This window comes from Podarcis vaucheri (assembly GCF_965113315.1).
Source record: "Podarcis vaucheri genome assembly, chromosome: 3".
In the NCBI taxonomy this organism is placed as follows: domain Eukaryota; kingdom Metazoa; phylum Chordata; class Lepidosauria; order Squamata; family Lacertidae; genus Podarcis; species Podarcis vaucheri.
In genome coordinates this window covers 24,800,629-24,819,467 of record NC_138761.1, presented here as the reverse complement: position 1 = coordinate 24,819,467, position 18,839 = coordinate 24,800,629, and the positions used below count along the sequence as shown (strand labels likewise).

At 43.8% G+C, this 18,839-nt stretch overlaps 1 protein-coding gene across 5 annotated transcripts in view; it reads left to right on the top strand.

Annotated features, from left to right (window-relative positions):
* Positions 1-18,839, top strand: part of MTA3 (metastasis associated 1 family member 3) — a 124,652-nt gene that overhangs the window by 9,114 nt on the left and 96,699 nt on the right. For all 5 annotated transcript variants that reach the window (XM_082217554.1, XM_082217555.1, XM_082217556.1 and 2 more), the window contains exons 2-3: positions 1,563-1,630; positions 4,520-4,613. In XM_082217554.1, coding sequence (XP_082073680.1) covers positions 1,563-1,630; positions 4,520-4,613 — 162 coding nt within the window. The remainder of the gene's footprint in view (positions 1-1,562; positions 1,631-4,519; positions 4,614-18,839) is intronic.

The following is an 18,839-nucleotide window of genomic DNA, read 5'->3' as shown; positions in this document are numbered from 1 at the left end:
TTGGCTCATGACTCTTTGGACATCTAGGTGCATCTAGTCATACATGGATGCTTCTTGCATGAATTTTAGTATTTGGATTGGTTTTAATCAGCACTGTTGGTGGTTTTCTGCAATGTTCATAGTTCACCAGAGCACCAGATGTTGTGCATAGGAATGTCGGAAGCTGTCTTATTATCCTGAGTCAGACCATTTGGTCCATCAAGCTCAGTACTGTTTACACTGGCTGACAGTGGCTCCTCTGGGTTTCTGGCAGGGAGCCTTTGCAGCTCTAGCTGGAGATACTGGGGATTGAACCTGAGACCTTCTGTATGCAAAGCAGATGCTCTACCACTGAGCTATGGTCCTTCCCTCTAAACCTGGCCATGCCTCATGCTGGGATATTACGGGACAGATGCTGCAGTGAGATAAAGGCTTTGGTTGGGATCAACACAGTCCCTTGTTCTGGAGCTCTACAGAATTCTCTCAGTTGGTAGAACACGAGGCTCTTAAATCTCAGGGTTATGGGTTTGAGCCCCACCTTGGGCAAAAGATTCCTGCATTGCAGGGCGTTGGACTAGATGACCCTTGTGGTCCCTTCCAGCTCTACAATTCTGTGATTTTAGACACAAGTGGAGTCTCATTTGACTTGGGATGGGTGAATGCAGGCTGTGCAAGAAGCAGAAGAATATTGGTATATGGATGCATTGTGTTAATATTTCAGACAATAGTGCTGACTAAAAGAAGCTGTGTTATGGAATGATAGTATTGCGGAAATGTTAGCTCTTTAAATGATGGTTTGTAATAAGCATTACACAGATTAATTGAGGATAAGGCTATCAGTGATTCCTTATCCTTATGGTTGTTTTCTATCTCCACTGCCAAGAGGCAACATACCTTTGAATGACAGCCGCTGGGAATCACAGGTGGGTAGAGGGCTGTTGCAATCAGGTCTTGATTACATGCTAGTTTGCAATCCCCCCCCCAAACAACAACAGAGCAAGCAAGAGAGAGAGAACATGAGAATGAACCATGAGACTGTTGTTTTTGCTTCCACAGACCAGCATGGCTGCTATCCTTCTAGTAATAAGTTCATGCTGCCTTAACTTTAATTTTTTGGGTTGCTAACTTTCTGGGGTGGGCTGGTTAGGAAAAGGGTCCCATCTGGTGGAAAGTTTTATACATCATCTTAACTTTGTAGCTGTGATTCACAAATGGTTTTCTAGCACCAGATTAATTCATTTCAATTGCACAAAAGAAATTCTTCTAGTACTGGTGTTGTATGTGAATCTCCCACTGTGTAAAATATAAGCCATTGTATAAATCTTTGCGGGGCTGAATCGTTAGTGAGGTTCCACTTGGTTCATCCTAGGAGAGGCAGAAGAGAATTTATTCACGAGCTATAAGCATCTAAAACACAATAAGCTCACATATTTTGTTAGCCTTGATTTAAGGCTCTGTGAACATAGAAATAACGGCAATGTATGCTTGGATTTCAAGCATGAAGCTCTTGGGTTTATTTTTCAGATTTATTCTCATACTGTTTTCTGCAGAACTTTAAATATATTTTCGCCTTTTCATTACAGATTATGTTTATTTTGAAAACTCTTCAAGCAATCCATATCTGATCAGGCGAATAGAAGAACTTAATAAGGTACATGAATATGTAATCTTTTGTGCCACTTGACAAAGAGTTGAAGCCCTCCACAGTAGAACGCAGAGGTGTAATTCTTTTATAAAATATGGAAGTTATTCTCCCCCCCCCAAGCTCTTGAGTGAAGTTTGTGAAGAAATGCTTTTCTTTCAGGGCTGCATTTTAGAAAATGAAATATACTTCAATCTGTGCCACAGCTGAAAAAAAATAAGCCCATGCCACTTAATAGATCATTTGGCTTTGTTTAGATGAACTGTGATTTAGTACTTGTATTTCTCCTCTCCTGGCTGCTGGAATCCTATGGGGGGCAGGATGCAACCTGCTGGAGACAATCTGGAGGTGTGTAGAGAGTATAGCACGCAATGGAAATCCACAGCTAGGTGATTATAGGGGGAGCCTGCAAAGGACAGATGTCAAGAGAACGAATGTCAGAGTGGAGCAGGACAAGGATTAGCTAAGCACACAGGTCACGGATAGAGCAGGTGACTGCCTTGCACCTAGTAACTGCCTGATCTGAGCCTTGCATATTGATTGGCACATGCCCAGGGGTTTGAACCAAGCCACTTTTGCTTTGGTGAGGAGTGACTCTTTGATGGGGTTGCAGTCTGACTTGGAGCCCAGCAAACATTGGTAACCAAGGAAGCTTCCTAATAATAATAATAATAACAACAAAAACAACAATAGTAGTAGTAATTTATATGCCGCCCATCTGACTAGGTTTGCCCTAGCACTCTGGGTGGCTTCCACAAATCAAACACATTAAGCACAGTAAAAACATCAAACATTTAAAAACTTCCCTATTCAGGGCTACCTTCAGATGTCTTCTAAAAGTCAGACTGTTGTTTTATTTCCGTGACAACTGACTCATACCGAGTCAGGCTATTGACATGCACTGGAATGTGCATCTTACTGTAGATGCTGTTTATCCGTGCTGCATTGCTTTTGATGGGATGCACATTCTGAAGTTTAGTATTGTCTCCTCTTACTGGTAGCGACCAGGGTGGATTTGATATACCGTATTTTTCATCCCTCCCTTCCCCCACCCCGAAAACCAGGTCGGGGAATCCAAACCAGGTCGGGGAACAGCGGGATGGCGGTGCTGCGCCTCCCCGCTGTCCCCTGAGCTTGTGGGGCTGGCGCTGGGGAGAAGCGCGCTTCTCTCCAGCGCCAGCCTCCAAACCAGGTCAAGGAACAGCGGGATGGCGGCGCTGCGCCTCCCCACTGTCCCCCGAGCTTGTGGGGCTGCCCGATGTCTGCCCGAAGCACGGGACGCTCTGCTTCAGTGCTCCCCGCGCTCCGGGAAGCAGGCTGCTATCTGCATCCTAGGGAGCCTTGCGGGATGTGTTCCCGAAGCGCCGGGCGCTCTATCTGCAGCCTAGGGAGCCCTGCGGGATCTCCCGTGGGCTCCCCAGGCTTGCTGATAGCTTCCTGAAGCCTGGAGAGCGAGAGGGGTCGGTGCACACCGACCCCTCTCGCTCTCCAAGCTTCAGCGAAAGCCTGCATTCGCCCCATAGGACTCACAGATTTCCCCTTCATTTTTGGAGGGGAAAAAGTGCGTCCTATAGGGCGAAAAATACGGTAAATAAAATCAATTTAAATCAAGATTTAAATTACTAGTCAGTAAGACTTGATTTAAATCGCTAGTCAGTAAGACTTGATTTAAATCATTCTTTTTTAGTTGTTGCTGGTATAATCTTAATATTTACAACCAAAGGAAGGTTTCATTTTTGGAATAAATAATAAATTTTTGGAGTAGTTTTTACAGTTATATAAAAAAATTACTGATTTGGTTATACCATTAGAAATACAGAGACAGATAATTATGAAATTATTGTGAGGCTTAATAAGTTAACTGTTTATATTTGGACAACTTTTCTGCTGTACTTTATTGGAAGGAGAAAAATAATCATTTCCTTAATAACAATTTAAACAATTTATTTAACTAAAGCGATAACATTCTAGCATATGTATCCATGTTTGTTAACCAATGTGGTTAAACGTTGTTGTTTTTTTAAGAAAACTTAGACTGAGTTTAGCACACATGAAAAATTTAAAACAAATCCTTATTTCCTGATGAATATCTTTTGGACTATAATGTAACTTAAATAGAAAACTGTCTTTAATTTTTTTTTCCCTCACAAAAGCACTTTTTAAAAAAACCGATTTAAATTTAAAAAAATCTTGAGTTTTAAATTTTTTTAAAAAAAAATCATTGATTTTTCTTCGCCCTTGTAGCGACTCTCCAGGGTTTCAGGCAGGGGTCTCTTCTAACCCAAAGGTGGAAAAAGTGCCTCACTGTTGATTCCCCAAATGGAGCAGCCAGCTTGGAAGAGCAGTAGTGTGGCATCTCCTTCCCACCCTGCCTCTTCCTGCTCCCCAGTCAGAGAATGCAGCAATGTGGGAGGCAGGGGAACGTTCAGCTCTTCAGATGTTGTGGGATTACAACTCCCCTTATTCTTAGCCAGAATGGCCAGTGGTCAGGGATGATGGGAGTTGTAGGCTTAACAGCATCTAGAGCAGCGGTTCTCAACCTGTGGGTCCCCAGATGTTGTTGGACTACAACTCCCATCATCCCTGAGCTCTGGCCTTGCTAGCTAGGGGTGATGGGAGTTGTAGTTCAACAACATCTGGGGGCCCACAGGTTGTGAAAGGCTGATCTAGAGGGTGCCAGGATTCCTATTCCAGGATTAAGGGATGGGAATGGTTGGCCTGATAATCTGCCACATGCTCAACCATAAAAAAAGATGGAGATAAACTTTGGCCGGAGGACAGACGTGGAGGTTTATTAAAAAAAAAATTCCCATAGCTTTCCCATAGCCAAGTTTTGCTGGCCATGTGTTCCACCATTGTGATACATTGATTTATTAATGGGTTGTGTTGTTTTTGCAGACCGCCAATGGCAACGTCGAAGCAAAAGTGGTGTGCTTTTACAGACGCCGTGACATCTCGAATAGCCTCATCATGCTTGCAGACAAGCATGCAAGTAAGTAGATTGTTTCCTTCAGAAACAAACTGCATGGATTCTGCAGTTTTCTGTGTGCGTGTACAGGAATGTGCATCTTCATGTAGATGCAGTTTATCCACAGTCTGTTGCATTTCAAGTGCACACCCGCCTGCATTCCCGCACAGCTTCACTCACACCCCTAGGGTGGAATTCAGCTTTCACCCTTTGCTTTGTTGCTTCTGGAAAGAAGGCTGCTGATAGCGATTTCTGCCAATACTCCTATACTCTGCAGCCCTCAGCAAAATCCGCTCTGAAGTGTTGGGGGACCCTGTAGAATGGATTTCTTAGGATGAAATGCTGGTTGCTGAGAGCTGTGTCAGGTGAGAGAAAAATTCCCCCTTTTGTTAGTGAACTGCTATGCTGAATCGATAGCCCTTCCATTTGAAAAGTATTATTTCCTCCTTTTTATCGGTGAAATAGTTGACGGCTGAATATCTGCTCAGCAATATTGTATGTTTCTTTTGTATTTATCTACGCAGTGACATAATTCACGATTTGGTAAGCAGCCCTCGCCGTGTCTACGCCTGGAAGGTTAATACCTTTAGCCGTAGTTTCTTGTTGCCCGTGTGAACTCTGTTTTTGTATATGCCATTGAAGCGATTGTTTTCGCTCAGTTCTAATTGGTAACGATAGGAGCAAGATATTTAGCTGAGGGAGAACTGAAAGTTTAGAACTTGACACTCTGCCAAAAAAAAAAAATTATATCTTGATATTCTGCCAAAGAGGGATAGCTTTAATGTAGTTTGCGGTTTCTTTATCTTTTGCAACAAGGCTTCATTATTTCATGCATAAATAATGCTAAGTTTTTGGAAATCATCATGGCAAAATGCCATATTGATTTCCGCCCTTTCCTTATTCTTCCTTTCTTATTCTTCCTTTTCCAATGCTTTGTAACACCCACCAAAGCATATCAAGCTATTTCCCAGTTTTTATATTATTTAGTTAGTTTATATTATATTTATATTTAATATAAATACCGTATTTTTCGCCCTATAGGATGCACTTTTCCCCCTCCAAAAATGATGGGGAAATCTGTGTGCGTCCTATGGGGCGAATGCAGGCTTTCGCTGAAGCTTGGAGAGCGAGAGGGATCGGTGCGCACTGACCCCTCTCGCTCTCCAGGCTTCAGGAAGGTATCAGCAAGCCTGGGGAGCCTGCAGAAGTTCCCGCAGGGCTCCCCACGCTGCGGATAGCAGCCTGCTGCCCGGAGCGCGGGGCGCGTTGAAGCCGCGGCTGGGGGGGATTAATTTTTCCCCTTTACCCCCCCAAAAAAACTAGGTGCGTCCTATAGGGCGAAAAATACGGTATAATATAATATTTAGTTTATATTTCTTTATATTATTTATTAAATTTCTATACCACCCTTCATCCAAGGCTGACAGGGCAGTTTACAATATTAAAAAGATAGAAATACATACCATAGTAACAAACACAAATAATACCCCCCCCCCCCCCCGTTTAAAAGGCCATAGATTATTTAATGAGATCATGGGTGAAAAGACAGTTAACACAGTGTATTCATTGTAGAGTAGAGACCAACAGACTTCCATCTTGTAGGATCCATTTAGTTTTTTATTACAACCTTTAGATCTTCCAACTTGACCTGGTGCAAAAGGAATACGCTTAGAATTCTGAGCCAAGGAGCCAATCAAAAGAATTGAATGGAGTTCACTGGTCTTGCACATAAATATCCTTTCTTGGTTCACCCCAGATTGCTTCATTTTGGCAGTATAGTTTAGAGCAAGAGCTTAGTTATTTTGTTGCTATTACTAAACAACTGAGAGTAAGAAATAATATCAGATCTACCAGCAGATATTTTGCCCATCCCTTGTATAGAGACCTAACACAGATTGTTCTTTCTATAGTTATAGATTATTTTGATGCTGCCTTTCGGCCAAAAAGGCTTCAAACATGGCTCACAAAGGTTTTTGTTTAAAGTGCAATTTACAGCAATTTAATACAACAAAATCCAAGCTTTAAGCAACAACTAAAAGCCCAATGGATACATGTACCGGCCCCAAACCAAAGGAATCAAGGGGTGGGATTGTTAGAATTCCTGCTCCATGGTTGCAGTCAATGGGATTGTTGTCTATCACATGACGGTGTATGTTTTGACTCCACAAAGTGGGAAGTAACAGAGACAGGATGTTTGTGTTACTGTGTTCCGTGAAGTGGGACTATTGTCTTTTATTCATTTTCTCTTTGCTGTCTGATGCTAGAGAGAGAAGGAACTATGTTGCAGTGCTCCGTGTGTGTTTATATGTAAATAAAAATAGATTAGTCAAAATACTGAGTTGCTGAGGTCTGTTACGCAAGCTGATAAGACTCTGTGGATCCCTAATCCCTAAGGGTGCCTCCAGATGTTTTGGAACTACAATTCCCATCATCCCTGACCACTGGTCCTGTTAGCTAGGGATCATGGGAGTTGTAGTCCCAAAACATCTGGAGTGCCGAGTTTGCCTATGCCTGGCCTAGGCAGTGCGACTACAGGCACACAGGATAGCAGGGATGCCAAAGCACCACATGTCAAAAGACACCTGGATGAGAGAGACTATATACAGGTGTTAGATTGTTGCTATTGTTAAACAACTGGAAATCAGATCTACTGCTGATCTACTTCAAATAACCCAGAGAGCTACCACTAGAGTCTGATCTACCTTCTGCTCACCTTAGTGTAAAGCAGACAAGTCTCTTAAAAATAGGGGTATTCACATCGTGCATTCAACAAGTGTACAGTAGCACCTTGGCTTACGTTACACCTGGGCAATGTAAACTTCAGGTTGCGAAAGTGGCAAACCTGGAAGTGTTTTGCCGCGCGCACATGCGCAGAAGCGGTCTACCGATTCTCCGGTTGCGCAAACCTCAGGATCCATCCGGACCTCCAGAACGGATCCTGTTCGCAACCGGAGGTACCACTTTGTAATCTTTGTACACAACATATGAGCTGTACAAATCAGCAAGTGTACACTCTTCCACACAAACACTTGTACATTTGGATATTGTGTTCAGTGTAACATGTGAATAAGCCTATTGTTAAAGCAGAGTGGGTTTCAGCCTGCTCAATGCTTTGGATTTGACTGCTGTCTCTGAGAAGGTTGGGAGACAACTGGAGAAGTAAACAAATAATTGAATGGAATGTCATAAGTTCCTTGTAATTCAGCCCCTGAGCTACTTAAAAGTGTTGGACATTTCGTTAAGCTCTGAATAACAAGGAATTAACAGCACAGAGTACCTGAACACAAGCCGAGGCTAAAATTCCATTGAGTTCAGCATCCTCTTTTTGACTTTGGCCATGGCCTTGCAGATGCCTCTAGGAAGCTAAAGAGCAGAGCATAAATGCAATAGCTGTTTGTCATAGTTATGTCCTATCATCTGTTATTCAGAGATAGAGTGGAGCGAAGCCAGCCTAGCAGTTTAATGTGAGCTTCTCTGAACTTCTTGAAACAAATAAGCAGAAGATTGAACAAACAAACCTTCTGTAGTGTTTCTTTAACGGTGGTCATCTAATAATTCTGCTTTATTTGGTTTTATTTTGAGGAAGACATGCTGTGCCTCTCCCACCCTGGGGGCGAGGACATAAAGGAACACTAATAATGAGTTCCTTTCCTTGACATAATAGCCATTTCTCCCTTTTGTGAATGACAGTGTATAATTAGTAGTTGACTCCTGTTCATGAGCGTCTCATTAACCAGATTAGTGTCAGCTCTTTAAGTACAGAGCAAAAGTTTTATATTGTCATAAGCACACAATAGGCTTATTTTAGTGAATGGCTTGTTAATATATTAATGAGATTTGGGAAAGCAAAGCTCTTGTAAAGGGGATTTTATTCTGCAGACCTCCACCCTGTGTAAATACATCTGTTTACCAGCTTTGTGTCATTTTGTACCTAGAGTTTTGCATGCTCCAGTAGAAGTGCTTTGTATTTATGTATCATGTCTTGCATTCAGAGTTATAAGGCATGGGAGAACTCTTAGTAACTTCCTACAAAATGCATACAGGAAACTAGGGATATTACAGGTAAGTCAGTGCCTTTCAGCTGAATTCATCTCATGGGGTTGGAGATCCTGTGTTCCTCCAGAGGTCCTGTCAGTCCAGCTAGAATCCCTGATGGACAGGGGTGATGAGAACTGTAATCTTATCAGTGTCTCATGCATATTGCCCTCAGCTCCTTGGAGGAGGGGAATGATGACACTTATAAGGTAGATAAAGAGATTGAAAGCTTTTCTAAACCAACTTGGGAATCCTTTAATATTTTGTTGGCATTCTGTGCATCTTAGAAGTTCACCTTTGTGGGTGAAGTCAAACTGTTAGAGAGGTACGGCACCTGCTGTAGCTGTAGAGACTGATACAGGAGAGACCTGTTGTGTTGCAGCTGAGGCAGACAAAGGCGTCCAGTTGTGCTGCTGCAGATGCACCATTGTGTGTCTTCTTTATTCTTCCTAGCAGCCATTCTTCCTATGAAGAATGGATCTTCCTATGGATACATGACCTGACCCTGTCTCTAGGCACTCAGGTGGTCCGCAAGGGATTCCCACATGGCGAGGTTAATGTTGCCAGCCTTCATGTCTTATTTGCATGTCTCATTCTTTGTAGCAAAGAGTTGGTCTGCTGATGGGCCTGGTGCCTGAAGCCCGCTCCCCATAGAGCACGTCCTTGGGGATTTCCATTTCCATGACATTGAGCCAACTTTCTGGAGGAGGAAAGAGGACAATCTTAAAAATAAACTCATACTTTCAACAGTAAGGCTTTTAGGGGAGTGACCAGTAAAAATAGTAATAACAATGATTCAAATAAGGAAGCAATGTAAGGGGAGGGGGACAGTGAAAAGCAAGCTTATACAAGCAGCCGAAGCAGGAAACACACCAAGGGCATAAAACGGGGGCAGGGAACAGAATGCAGCTGGTACAGGATCCTGACCTCCCCTATCCTAAGCCGGCCTGTCTGGCAGATGAGTGGGACCAGTGGTAACCAGGTCTCAAGATGTAAACCACCCCTTGTGCCCAACCAGTCATATCTTGCTCGCAAGAGAGGCACATAGTCGAGTGTGTCACTTCAAGCACTTTGTATCATCAGGCCACGTCAGCTGAAATTGATCCCACTAATAGTGTTGGACACCTCATGAGAAGCTGCTGTAACTATCCCATCAATATGGTGCTGAAGGAGAGTTACTTCATCCTCAAAGAGTTGTGGAAACATGTCACAATGGGCCTCTAAGGGGTGTAGCAAAGTGTTCTCCAAGCTCAACAGCCCTGATTTTTATGTGAAAATCAAGAGACCATGTAGCTGCTTCCCACCAAATATCTTCAGTCCCTGGTAGAACTGAATAGAGGGAATGAGGTTCAGGGAATCACGTGTGGCATGGCTGCATCCAGGATACAGTTTCTTGCTGCATAGAGTGTTGCATAGGACCAGGTACAATATGTACTTGGCTGGTTTTGGCTTTTCTCCCTCTGATAGAAAACACTGGCTCCCAGCAATGATAACTGTAGCTGGGAGGAGGAGCACTATTGATCTGGAGAAGGTCTAGGAATGATGGGCACCTGCTTGGTGGCCTCCTTGGCTTTTGGTGGATTAGATACATAGAGTTAATCGTTTCGTTGTTTTATGGTGAACAGGAGGGGACAGAAGTTGGTAAGTGGGGAGTCGCTGTAGAGCTAATTAACAGTGGATGAGAGCTGAAAGCTGGGAGGCGGGAGCAGGTTCAAGCATGCCACAGTAATGAAGTTCAGGTTTATAGGCTGCAGATAATGCCCAGTCTGTGGCTGACCTTACCTAGGCAATTTAGATACAATTCTCACAGGAAGCTAATGAGGTCATGAAGAAGTAAGGGAAGGTGGCAGCATTTTAAGAACACACAGGCGTTTTGTGCTTGCTGAATGGTTGAAGTTTTCAACCTAATGGAATTCAGCTGCTTTTGAAGCTGAAAATTAGAAATTTGCCTCTGTTTAACTGGGAGGAATGGCTAAGATTCGCCAGCTGAACTAGGTGAGGATAGCCGATGGATTTCAAACTCTTGGTGAGTTTGAGACTTCCCCTGCATGTGAAGAAAGACTCTGATGGATTGCACAAACAAGACCAACAGTGGGTCCAGCAGTCAAGAAGGTGGTTTCTGCATGTCCTATAGAGGGGCAGATGGGATTCATCAACCTGGGACGATAGCCTATTAAGGAGAAGAAAAATTTGATCCTAAACCTTCACTGCTTTGTTGGATATCTTTGGGAGAAGAAAAGGCTAAGGTGTGAACCCTACACAACTCCAGAGTGGAGTCCTAAGGACTTATACGCCGCCTCCTGGCAACTCCTGCAGCTAAGCTGGTGCCAGACATATTATTCTGCTTTCCTTTGGACGACATCAGTGAGGCCGAGATGGAGTCTTGTCTTCTGTGCAGCTGAGGACCTCCATACACGCTGCTCAAGCTTGTGCCTGGGGAGGTCACTTCAGTGCTGCTAACGCAGTGGCTTGACTCCACCCCCAGAGGTGCACTCCATTCTCTCTTGAGACAGACGGATGCCAACAATAGCACTGAAACGTTTTCAAAGATTTTTACAATAAAAGCCTCCCAACCCCCCGGCCACTCCCAAGTGTGTCACAGTTGTTGAGACATGTAGTTTTAAAGGTGGTATCCAACTAACATGGCCCATGATTGCAAGGATTTACACTTGTGCCATGGAATACCCACCCTCTCCTCTGCCCATACATATCTCTTTTAAAAAGGGGGAGAGACAAAATATGATTGTGCAAAGGAAAAATGCTAAGAGGGGATAATTTGCCTTCTATCCAGTCTGCATAAGCTTCTAAGAAATTCTACCGAATAATTTTGAAATGTACTGTTTTCATTATCACTTATGTACTTCCATCTGAGTCTCATGACAAAGACAAACATATGCTTCAAAGTATGAAGGCTCTATAAACTGTGGTGGAAATGGTTGTAATACATATTCACAGAAAACTGGGATGCTTTAAGGGAAGGGAACATTCTTTGAATGCAAAGGGTTGTCGTTTTAATACCTAGCATCTCCAGGTAGGCTTGGCAAGGGAAAAAAAAAAACACTGCCTGAAACCTCAGAGTATTATTTTTGATTTGTTGATTTAAGCTACTTAGCAGACTTAAGCAATTTTAAGCTTGACTTAACTCCCAAGGTGTTCAGTAATTCAGGTTGATCCAGCTTAGTATTTTTCTTTGGTTTCTCATAAAAGCAAATGCAGCCTGCTATCAATCCACCCCAGAGAATGTCTGAACAGAGTAGGCTATATGTTTCCCCCCTGCATTTATACACTTGTTTGGCAGTTAGGAAAAAAAGTAGAAAGTTTATGATAACATTCTAGCCGCATTCAAAGGCTTGTTAACCGTTTTCAGCATAAAAGAAAGCATACGCACAGCAGTTCCTTTTTCCTTTATCTTTACTGGCTGACTCTTCACCTGGAACTTTCATCCCTTTATAGATTTCGTATTGGCTGTTGTGTTGGTATTGGAGAGCGAGGGCTGAGTCAGATGTTCTTGCCATGCAGAAGTATCTGGTCCAGATGGGTTGGTGATCCAGACTGCTCTCCCAGACAATGCCCAGGCAAAGTCTGTGCAACAAAAAGTTTTGTGGCACTTTGAGGGACTGCCCTGAATTTCATGAGTGTGTGTGTGTGTAGTAAATAGATTAGAGCATGGGTAGGCAAACTAAGGCCCGGGGACCGGATCCGGCCCAATCGCCTTCTAAATCTGGCCCGCAGACGGGCCAGGAATCAGCATGTTTTATATGAGTAGAATGTGTCCTTTTATTTAAAATGCATCTCTGGGTTATTTGTGGGGCATAGGAATTCGTTCACCCCCCCAAAAAAAATATAGTCTGGCCCCCCACAAGGTCTGAGGAACAGTGGACCGGCTCCCTGCTGAAAAAGTTTGCTGACCACTGGGTTAGAGGGAAATTAAATGCGGAAAGTTCAGAGGCAGTGATAAAATTGCATAGTTGCCAGTGGTAATTCACAGAACAGCTGTTTGATAATACAGGCATCCTGGCATCGGTATGGCAATTCATACATGTAGTTAAACCCCCACCCTCCTAATAACCTTTGTTCCAATTGTCTACGATTAATAGCATTAAACCTCGTAATGAATTGTAATATATTGGTGTAGCGTTGTTTTCCTTCTGAAGTTAAACAGAGGAGCTTTGAAAGGAAAGCCACTTTAAGGGCAATTATAAAATATCCCGGGTGCTGAAATTTAAAGTGCATTTGAAGCACATGGCACCTCACAAAGCATCATGGTAACTGTAGTATGCGAAGGGTGCTGGGAATAGCAACCCTGTGAGGGGTAAGCTATAGTCCCCAGGATTCTTTGAGGGGGGAGCTGTGTATTTTAAAGGTGCTTAAAATATATGTGTGGATGGGACCAATTTTATCATACAAGTAGGGTCTAAAACAAAATGTTTGCAATGTATCCTTATCTCCTAGAAGCAGGGTTCCTGCCAGTCAGAAATGCTGTCACCTAGGATACTATAATCTATAGTTATTCAACCAGGTGTTCTGCTCCCTACTCCCACCCTCCATTCCCATTTTCCTTTTCCAATTGATACTCAATATTCCACCGCTACTGAGCATTTCTCACTTTTCATTGGGCTGTTTTTGGGGAAGGGGGTGGGGTTGTTACCGCTTTAGATGTTTTAAAATATTTTTTTTGCTACTTCTGCCAATGTCAAGAGTTTCCCCAACCATAGCAGTTCCTCTCCTTCAGTGACCTTATTTCGGCACCATTTCTGTTGGCACTCGTCACCTGAGTTTTGCATTAGAGGGAGCTGCTTTCTTGTTTTTTTATTATTAGTTTTACTTTGTATTTTATTGTTTATACCACCCTGATTATATTTATGTTGATGGTAGAAGCATTTTAAAACTGCAGGAGCCGTGCCATTCCTTGGCATCTCAGTATTCCTCCTTTCTCACTCCCATTCTATGGCTGCTGCTGTTGTGCAACGTACCTTCTTGTTTGCTCCCCTGCCACACCCTGACTCATGCAAATCTGGTATTGTGACGAGGCACGGCATATCCTCCAGTTTTCTAGATTTATGGTCTACACCTAATTAGTTGCAGCATTACTGCAACCTTTCTCCTCTTCAGCAGTTACTCCTGCTGTATTTTTTATGGCGCTTGGCAGGTTCTCGCTGTATCTCTTTGTAGAAATTGCCACTTTCCCACTAACAGCCACACAGAAAAATTCAAAGCCTCTCCCAGTTGTAATTTGTAAGGAACCTTGTATATGCTCCACTGCCAGGAGTTGATGTATATATTGAGGGATACAGTGGACGCTCTGTGCGGGATGCACGTTCGCAGCCCGCAGCATTCGCAACCTGCGCATGCGCAAAACGCGATCTAGCACTTCTGCGCATGAGTGACCCCCGAAACCCGGAAGTAACCCGTTCCAGTACTTCTGGGTTTTGCCGGTCCGTAACCCAAAAAAACCGCAACCTGAAGTATGACTGTACTAGAAAATTAATAACTTTGGCATAGTTCAGTATTGAACTCTGATAACTGATTTGTTAAATGGTGAGACAGCTGTCTCATAATGCTTGTGTGATTTATTATTTCTTTATCTTCCTGTGATCCTGCATGTAACTTGCAGAATACGATTGTGTATTTCTGTTTTCTTTTTTTAAAAAAAGTATACGTTCAACTTAACTTTCAGCTTGCTGCTTTTGAGTTCCTGTTCTTTAAGGTTCCCCTTTTCTTCTGTTTACCAGTTGGAAATGTATCAAATGTAAAAGAGAAAGCAAGGTGGCTTGATTTTAAATAACTTTGATCTATATATCTGATTAAAACAAACAAGCACAAGCCGTTGATTAAAATCAGAAAGCGAAGCAGAAATCCTTGATTAAAATTGTTGTCTGTTTGCCAGGGTGTTAAGATTGTGACTTGGAGTTTCATGGTGAGTTACAAAAGCAGGAAGCCTCTTAATTAACCAGAGTTTCGCATTATGATCAAACTGGGAAGCCATGGTTACCAGAGATGGAACCAGACAAGGTATTAAGATGTAATTTGAAGTTGTCTTAATACTGGCTTGTTCTAGTCAGGTAATGGTGTGAAAGGACGGTGCTATCCCACACCTTCTGATGGTGGCATTTCTGTTGTTTACTGGGGCAGGGGCAGAGTGAATCTGCAGTGTGCCCACATAGGCCTGACCTGGTCATCGCCTTGTCGCAGTGAGTAGGTGAGACCCAGTAAAAGCTACTTGACAGTGGAACAGACTCCCTAGGGAGGTGGTGGACTCTCCTTGGAGGTTTTAAAGCAGAGGTTGGATGGCCACCTGTCATGGAAGCTTTAATTGAGATTTCTGCATCGCAAGGGGGTTGAACTTAGATGATCCTCAGGATTCCTTCCAACCCTGTGAATCCTATGATTCTATGCTGTTGCTCCTGAAGGTGCACTCATACGAAGAGATGCAGATGCCCTGACTATTCCTGCAGGAAACAGTGGTTAGTAATAAGCAATCTGATTTACTTGCAGCTCACACAAATGGTGAAGCAAAGGGACTCATCGTGAACAAAAAACTTTTGCATGTTTTGGCTTAGAATTTAAGAAGATATAGTCACCTGTTTGGGGTTTTTATGTATAAACGGGCTTCTAAAAAGTTGTTGACATGTTCATGGATGACAGGTTTATCAATGGAATAAGCTAGGATAGTTTGGAGCTATGTACATCAAGAGGATGTGTGTGAATGGCCTCTGGTCCCTAACAATTCTGAGACTCGCCTTAAAATGCCAGGTAGAATTGCCCCCTTCAAAATATAACTGATTTCCTTTATAATATGATAAATTTATTTATACCCCGCCCTCCCCAGCCAAGACCGGGCTCAGGGCGGCTAACACCAAATATGGAACAAATTGACTGAAATACAACTTAAAAACAAGATTAAAACATGACATTAAAATGCAGCCTCTTTTCAGCAGAAACTTTTTTTTTGGGTGAAAATGTCAAGTCTTCACCAAGGCTAACTATCCAGACTGGTCCTGGGCCAGAAAAGAGCCAGGGAAGTCCCCAAGTAGGAGTTCCGTCACAGAAGGAAAAAGGAAAAAAGAAGAAAGAGGGGGAGGGGGAGGGGATCTAGTTAATTCCAGGCCCAAAGCCAGGCGGAACAACTCTGTCTTTACAGGCCCTGTGGAAAGAAATCAGATCCTGCAGGGCCCTGGTCTCATGAGAGAGAGTGTTCCACCAGGCCATAGCCAGTGTTGAAAAGGCCCTGGCTCTGGTTGAGGCTAATCTGACCTCCTTAGGGCCCGGGACCACTAGGGCAGTGTTTCCCAACCGGTGTTCCGCGGCACACTAGTGTGCCGTGAGACACCGGCTGGTGTGCCGTGGGAGGGAGGCAGGCGAGTCGGGCGGCGAGAGGCGGTGGCGGCGAGGATCCGCGTCGAGCCGGGGGCGGCTCCGCGGTGGTGGTGCCGAGCGGCGGGGCAGCGCGCGCAAAAGGGAGGAGCGCGAGACAGCGGAGGAGGAGGAGGCCGGCATGTCCGGGCAGCAGCAGCAACAGCAGCAACTCCCGGCGACGGCTCCTCCTCCGCCCGCTATCGCCGCCACCACCACAACAGCCGCCGCCGCCTCAGCTGCCGCCGTCCCTCAGTCCCTCGCTCTGCTGCCTCCTCCCACCCCGGCAAGGGGAAGGGAAAAAACGTTCACTTTTGTGCGTCCCTCCCGGCGTGACGCTGCGTGCTGACGTCACGGGGCGGGGCTTTAATGGTGGTGTGCCGCGAGATTTTTTCCCGGTAAACAGGTGTGCCGTTGCCCAAAAACGTTTGGGAAACACTGCACTAGGGCATTGCTAATTATGAACCTTAAGGTCCTCTGTGGGGCATGCCGGGAGAGGCGGTCCTGTAGGTACGAGGGTCCTAGGCCATGATGCACAACTGTGGTCAGAACTAATTCTAGCCTTCCACACGGACAGATTTCTGTGGCACTCATTCACTCAGCAGCATGAATTTAAATTCCCGGTGAATATCCATCTTGCTGCTTTCATTTTTTTTCATAGCTCCAGCTTTCTGTTCCTTGATGACAGCACACCGATTTGGGATTCCTAAAACGATTAAATATTTATCACATGCTGCTGCATTTTCCTGGTATGAATGTGAGGCAGATTCTTTGGCGGAGACTTTTCTTAAAGTCCTCCCCGCTGCCGGGAGGTGCCCTGCCACCCAGGCGCTGTGGGTGGATTTAATGTTTGTTCCTTGTTTGAGCAAAAGGGGCGCAGCAAGTCTTTCATTCTTCATTAGAGTTTAATAGGCGGTCTAATTAAACGAGCGGGGAGACTAATGAAAAGAAAATCTAGGCGTCTTGTTAAATGTGAAATATAAAATAACCAAGGAATTTGTGATCTCGGGAAAAAGTGTGCTTGGGTTCACTTGAAAAGCCAGTAAATGAGCTAGGGAAACGGTTTTTAGCAATTATATAAATTTGTAAGGTAGTATTTCTGAATTGGAAGCATGGTTAGTTAGAAGCACTAGAAAGTAAAGGATAGTGTGCATTTAAAAGTCACTGCAAGGAATGAAAAACTTGAGGCAAAAGTGTGGGTTTTTGAGTGTGTGTGTGTGTGCGCGCGCATATACACATACACACACACACAATAATAATTTGGATCTAAATTAAATCCAAAATTACTCCCCCATTTGTGCAGGAATTTATCAGTGCTCTTGTAGAGCCATGTGTCTGCTGTTTATTTTAGTAAGCGGTTTGTCAGTTCTTTTTGCGCTTGCCTGTTTCTTAAGATACCGTGACCAGGTTTTGCATGTTGGTTCCAGAGATCAAAGAGCAGGTTTTGTTCTTATGTTTGGATACAGCTGAATGCCATTTTGAATCAAGATGGCGGCATGAACCTGCATTGATTTTTTTGGGTTTGTTGGAATTCCCAGGCAACATTGGGTATATGAGACGGCTGGTTTTTCTATAATACGACTGCGTTGAGTATTCTGATAGTAGAATCTGATTTGTTGAAGGGCAGGCTGTAAATATACAAACCAAATACAGTGGTACCTCAGGTTAAGTACTTAATTAAGTACTTAATTCGTTCTGGAGGTTAAGTACTTAATTCGTTCTGGAGGTCTCTTCTTAACCTGAAACTGTTCTTAACCTGAAGCACCACTTTAGCTAATGGGGCCTCCTGCTGCCGCTGCGCCGCTGGAGCACGATTTCTGTTCTCATCCTGAAGCAAAGTTCTTAACCTGAAGTAATATTTCTGGGTTAGCGGAGTCTGTAACCTGAAACGTATGTAACCTGAAGCGTATGTAACCCGAGGTACCACTGTAAACATGTGAACTCTTCCAATAACGCTTGCAGAATAACACAAGTGATAATTTAAGTTTTGCTGATGGTACTTTGATCAATCCCATCATATATAGTTCTAATGGTGTGAGTGAAAGTTCTGAATCTTGCCTGTCAGTTACAAACTTTCTTTCTCTACTTCATGTATATGAAGCTATTATCCATTTAGGCCAGGGGTTGGCAAGGTATATCATGCCTGTGCCGGATCGGTCCTGTGTGATTTCCGGTGCGTGCGTAGACGCGATTCCCGGCACTGCGGAAGTGAGTCCCCACGCCATGCTATGCGGTTTAGTGCAGCGCGCAAGCGGGCAACTCAATTCGGGGGCGGCTTGTGGGCCGGTCAAACGACTTGTGGGCCCTAGGTTGGTGACACATTGCTGGGCCATTGTTCTAAGGATAGCCAACACGGTGCCTCTAGATGTTGTTAGACATTATCTCCCATCAGCTTCAGCCAGCATGGCCAGTAGTCCGGGATGGTGAGAATTGGAGTCCAGCAACAAGTTCCCTTCTCTGCCCCAACATATTAGTTTTCTATGTACAGCAGGGTTTTTTTGTATTAAGAAAAAAACCATTCACCTTTAGCTTGAAGGGACACAGCCCTGAAGCAGGTTAATCAACTTGGATGACAAGGTTGTAGGGTTAGTTGCTGCTTCTTTACAGGATTTCTCTGTTTATTCATTGGTCACATTCAAATCATTAAACTTTGGCAAAGTGTATCAGTTTGAAGATTCATTTAATATCCTGGTTTGTTCCTGGGCTATGATTAATTAGATGTTCTTTGGTTTAACTGAGGCTCACGCAAAGTGTGTAGAGCAAAGGGGCTCTCTGCTCAAGCAAATGGTTTGTGAGTATCTCAGTTTAATCAGCTGTGAAATGATTGTACAAACTGGCTCATAAACTTCTTTTCATGATGAG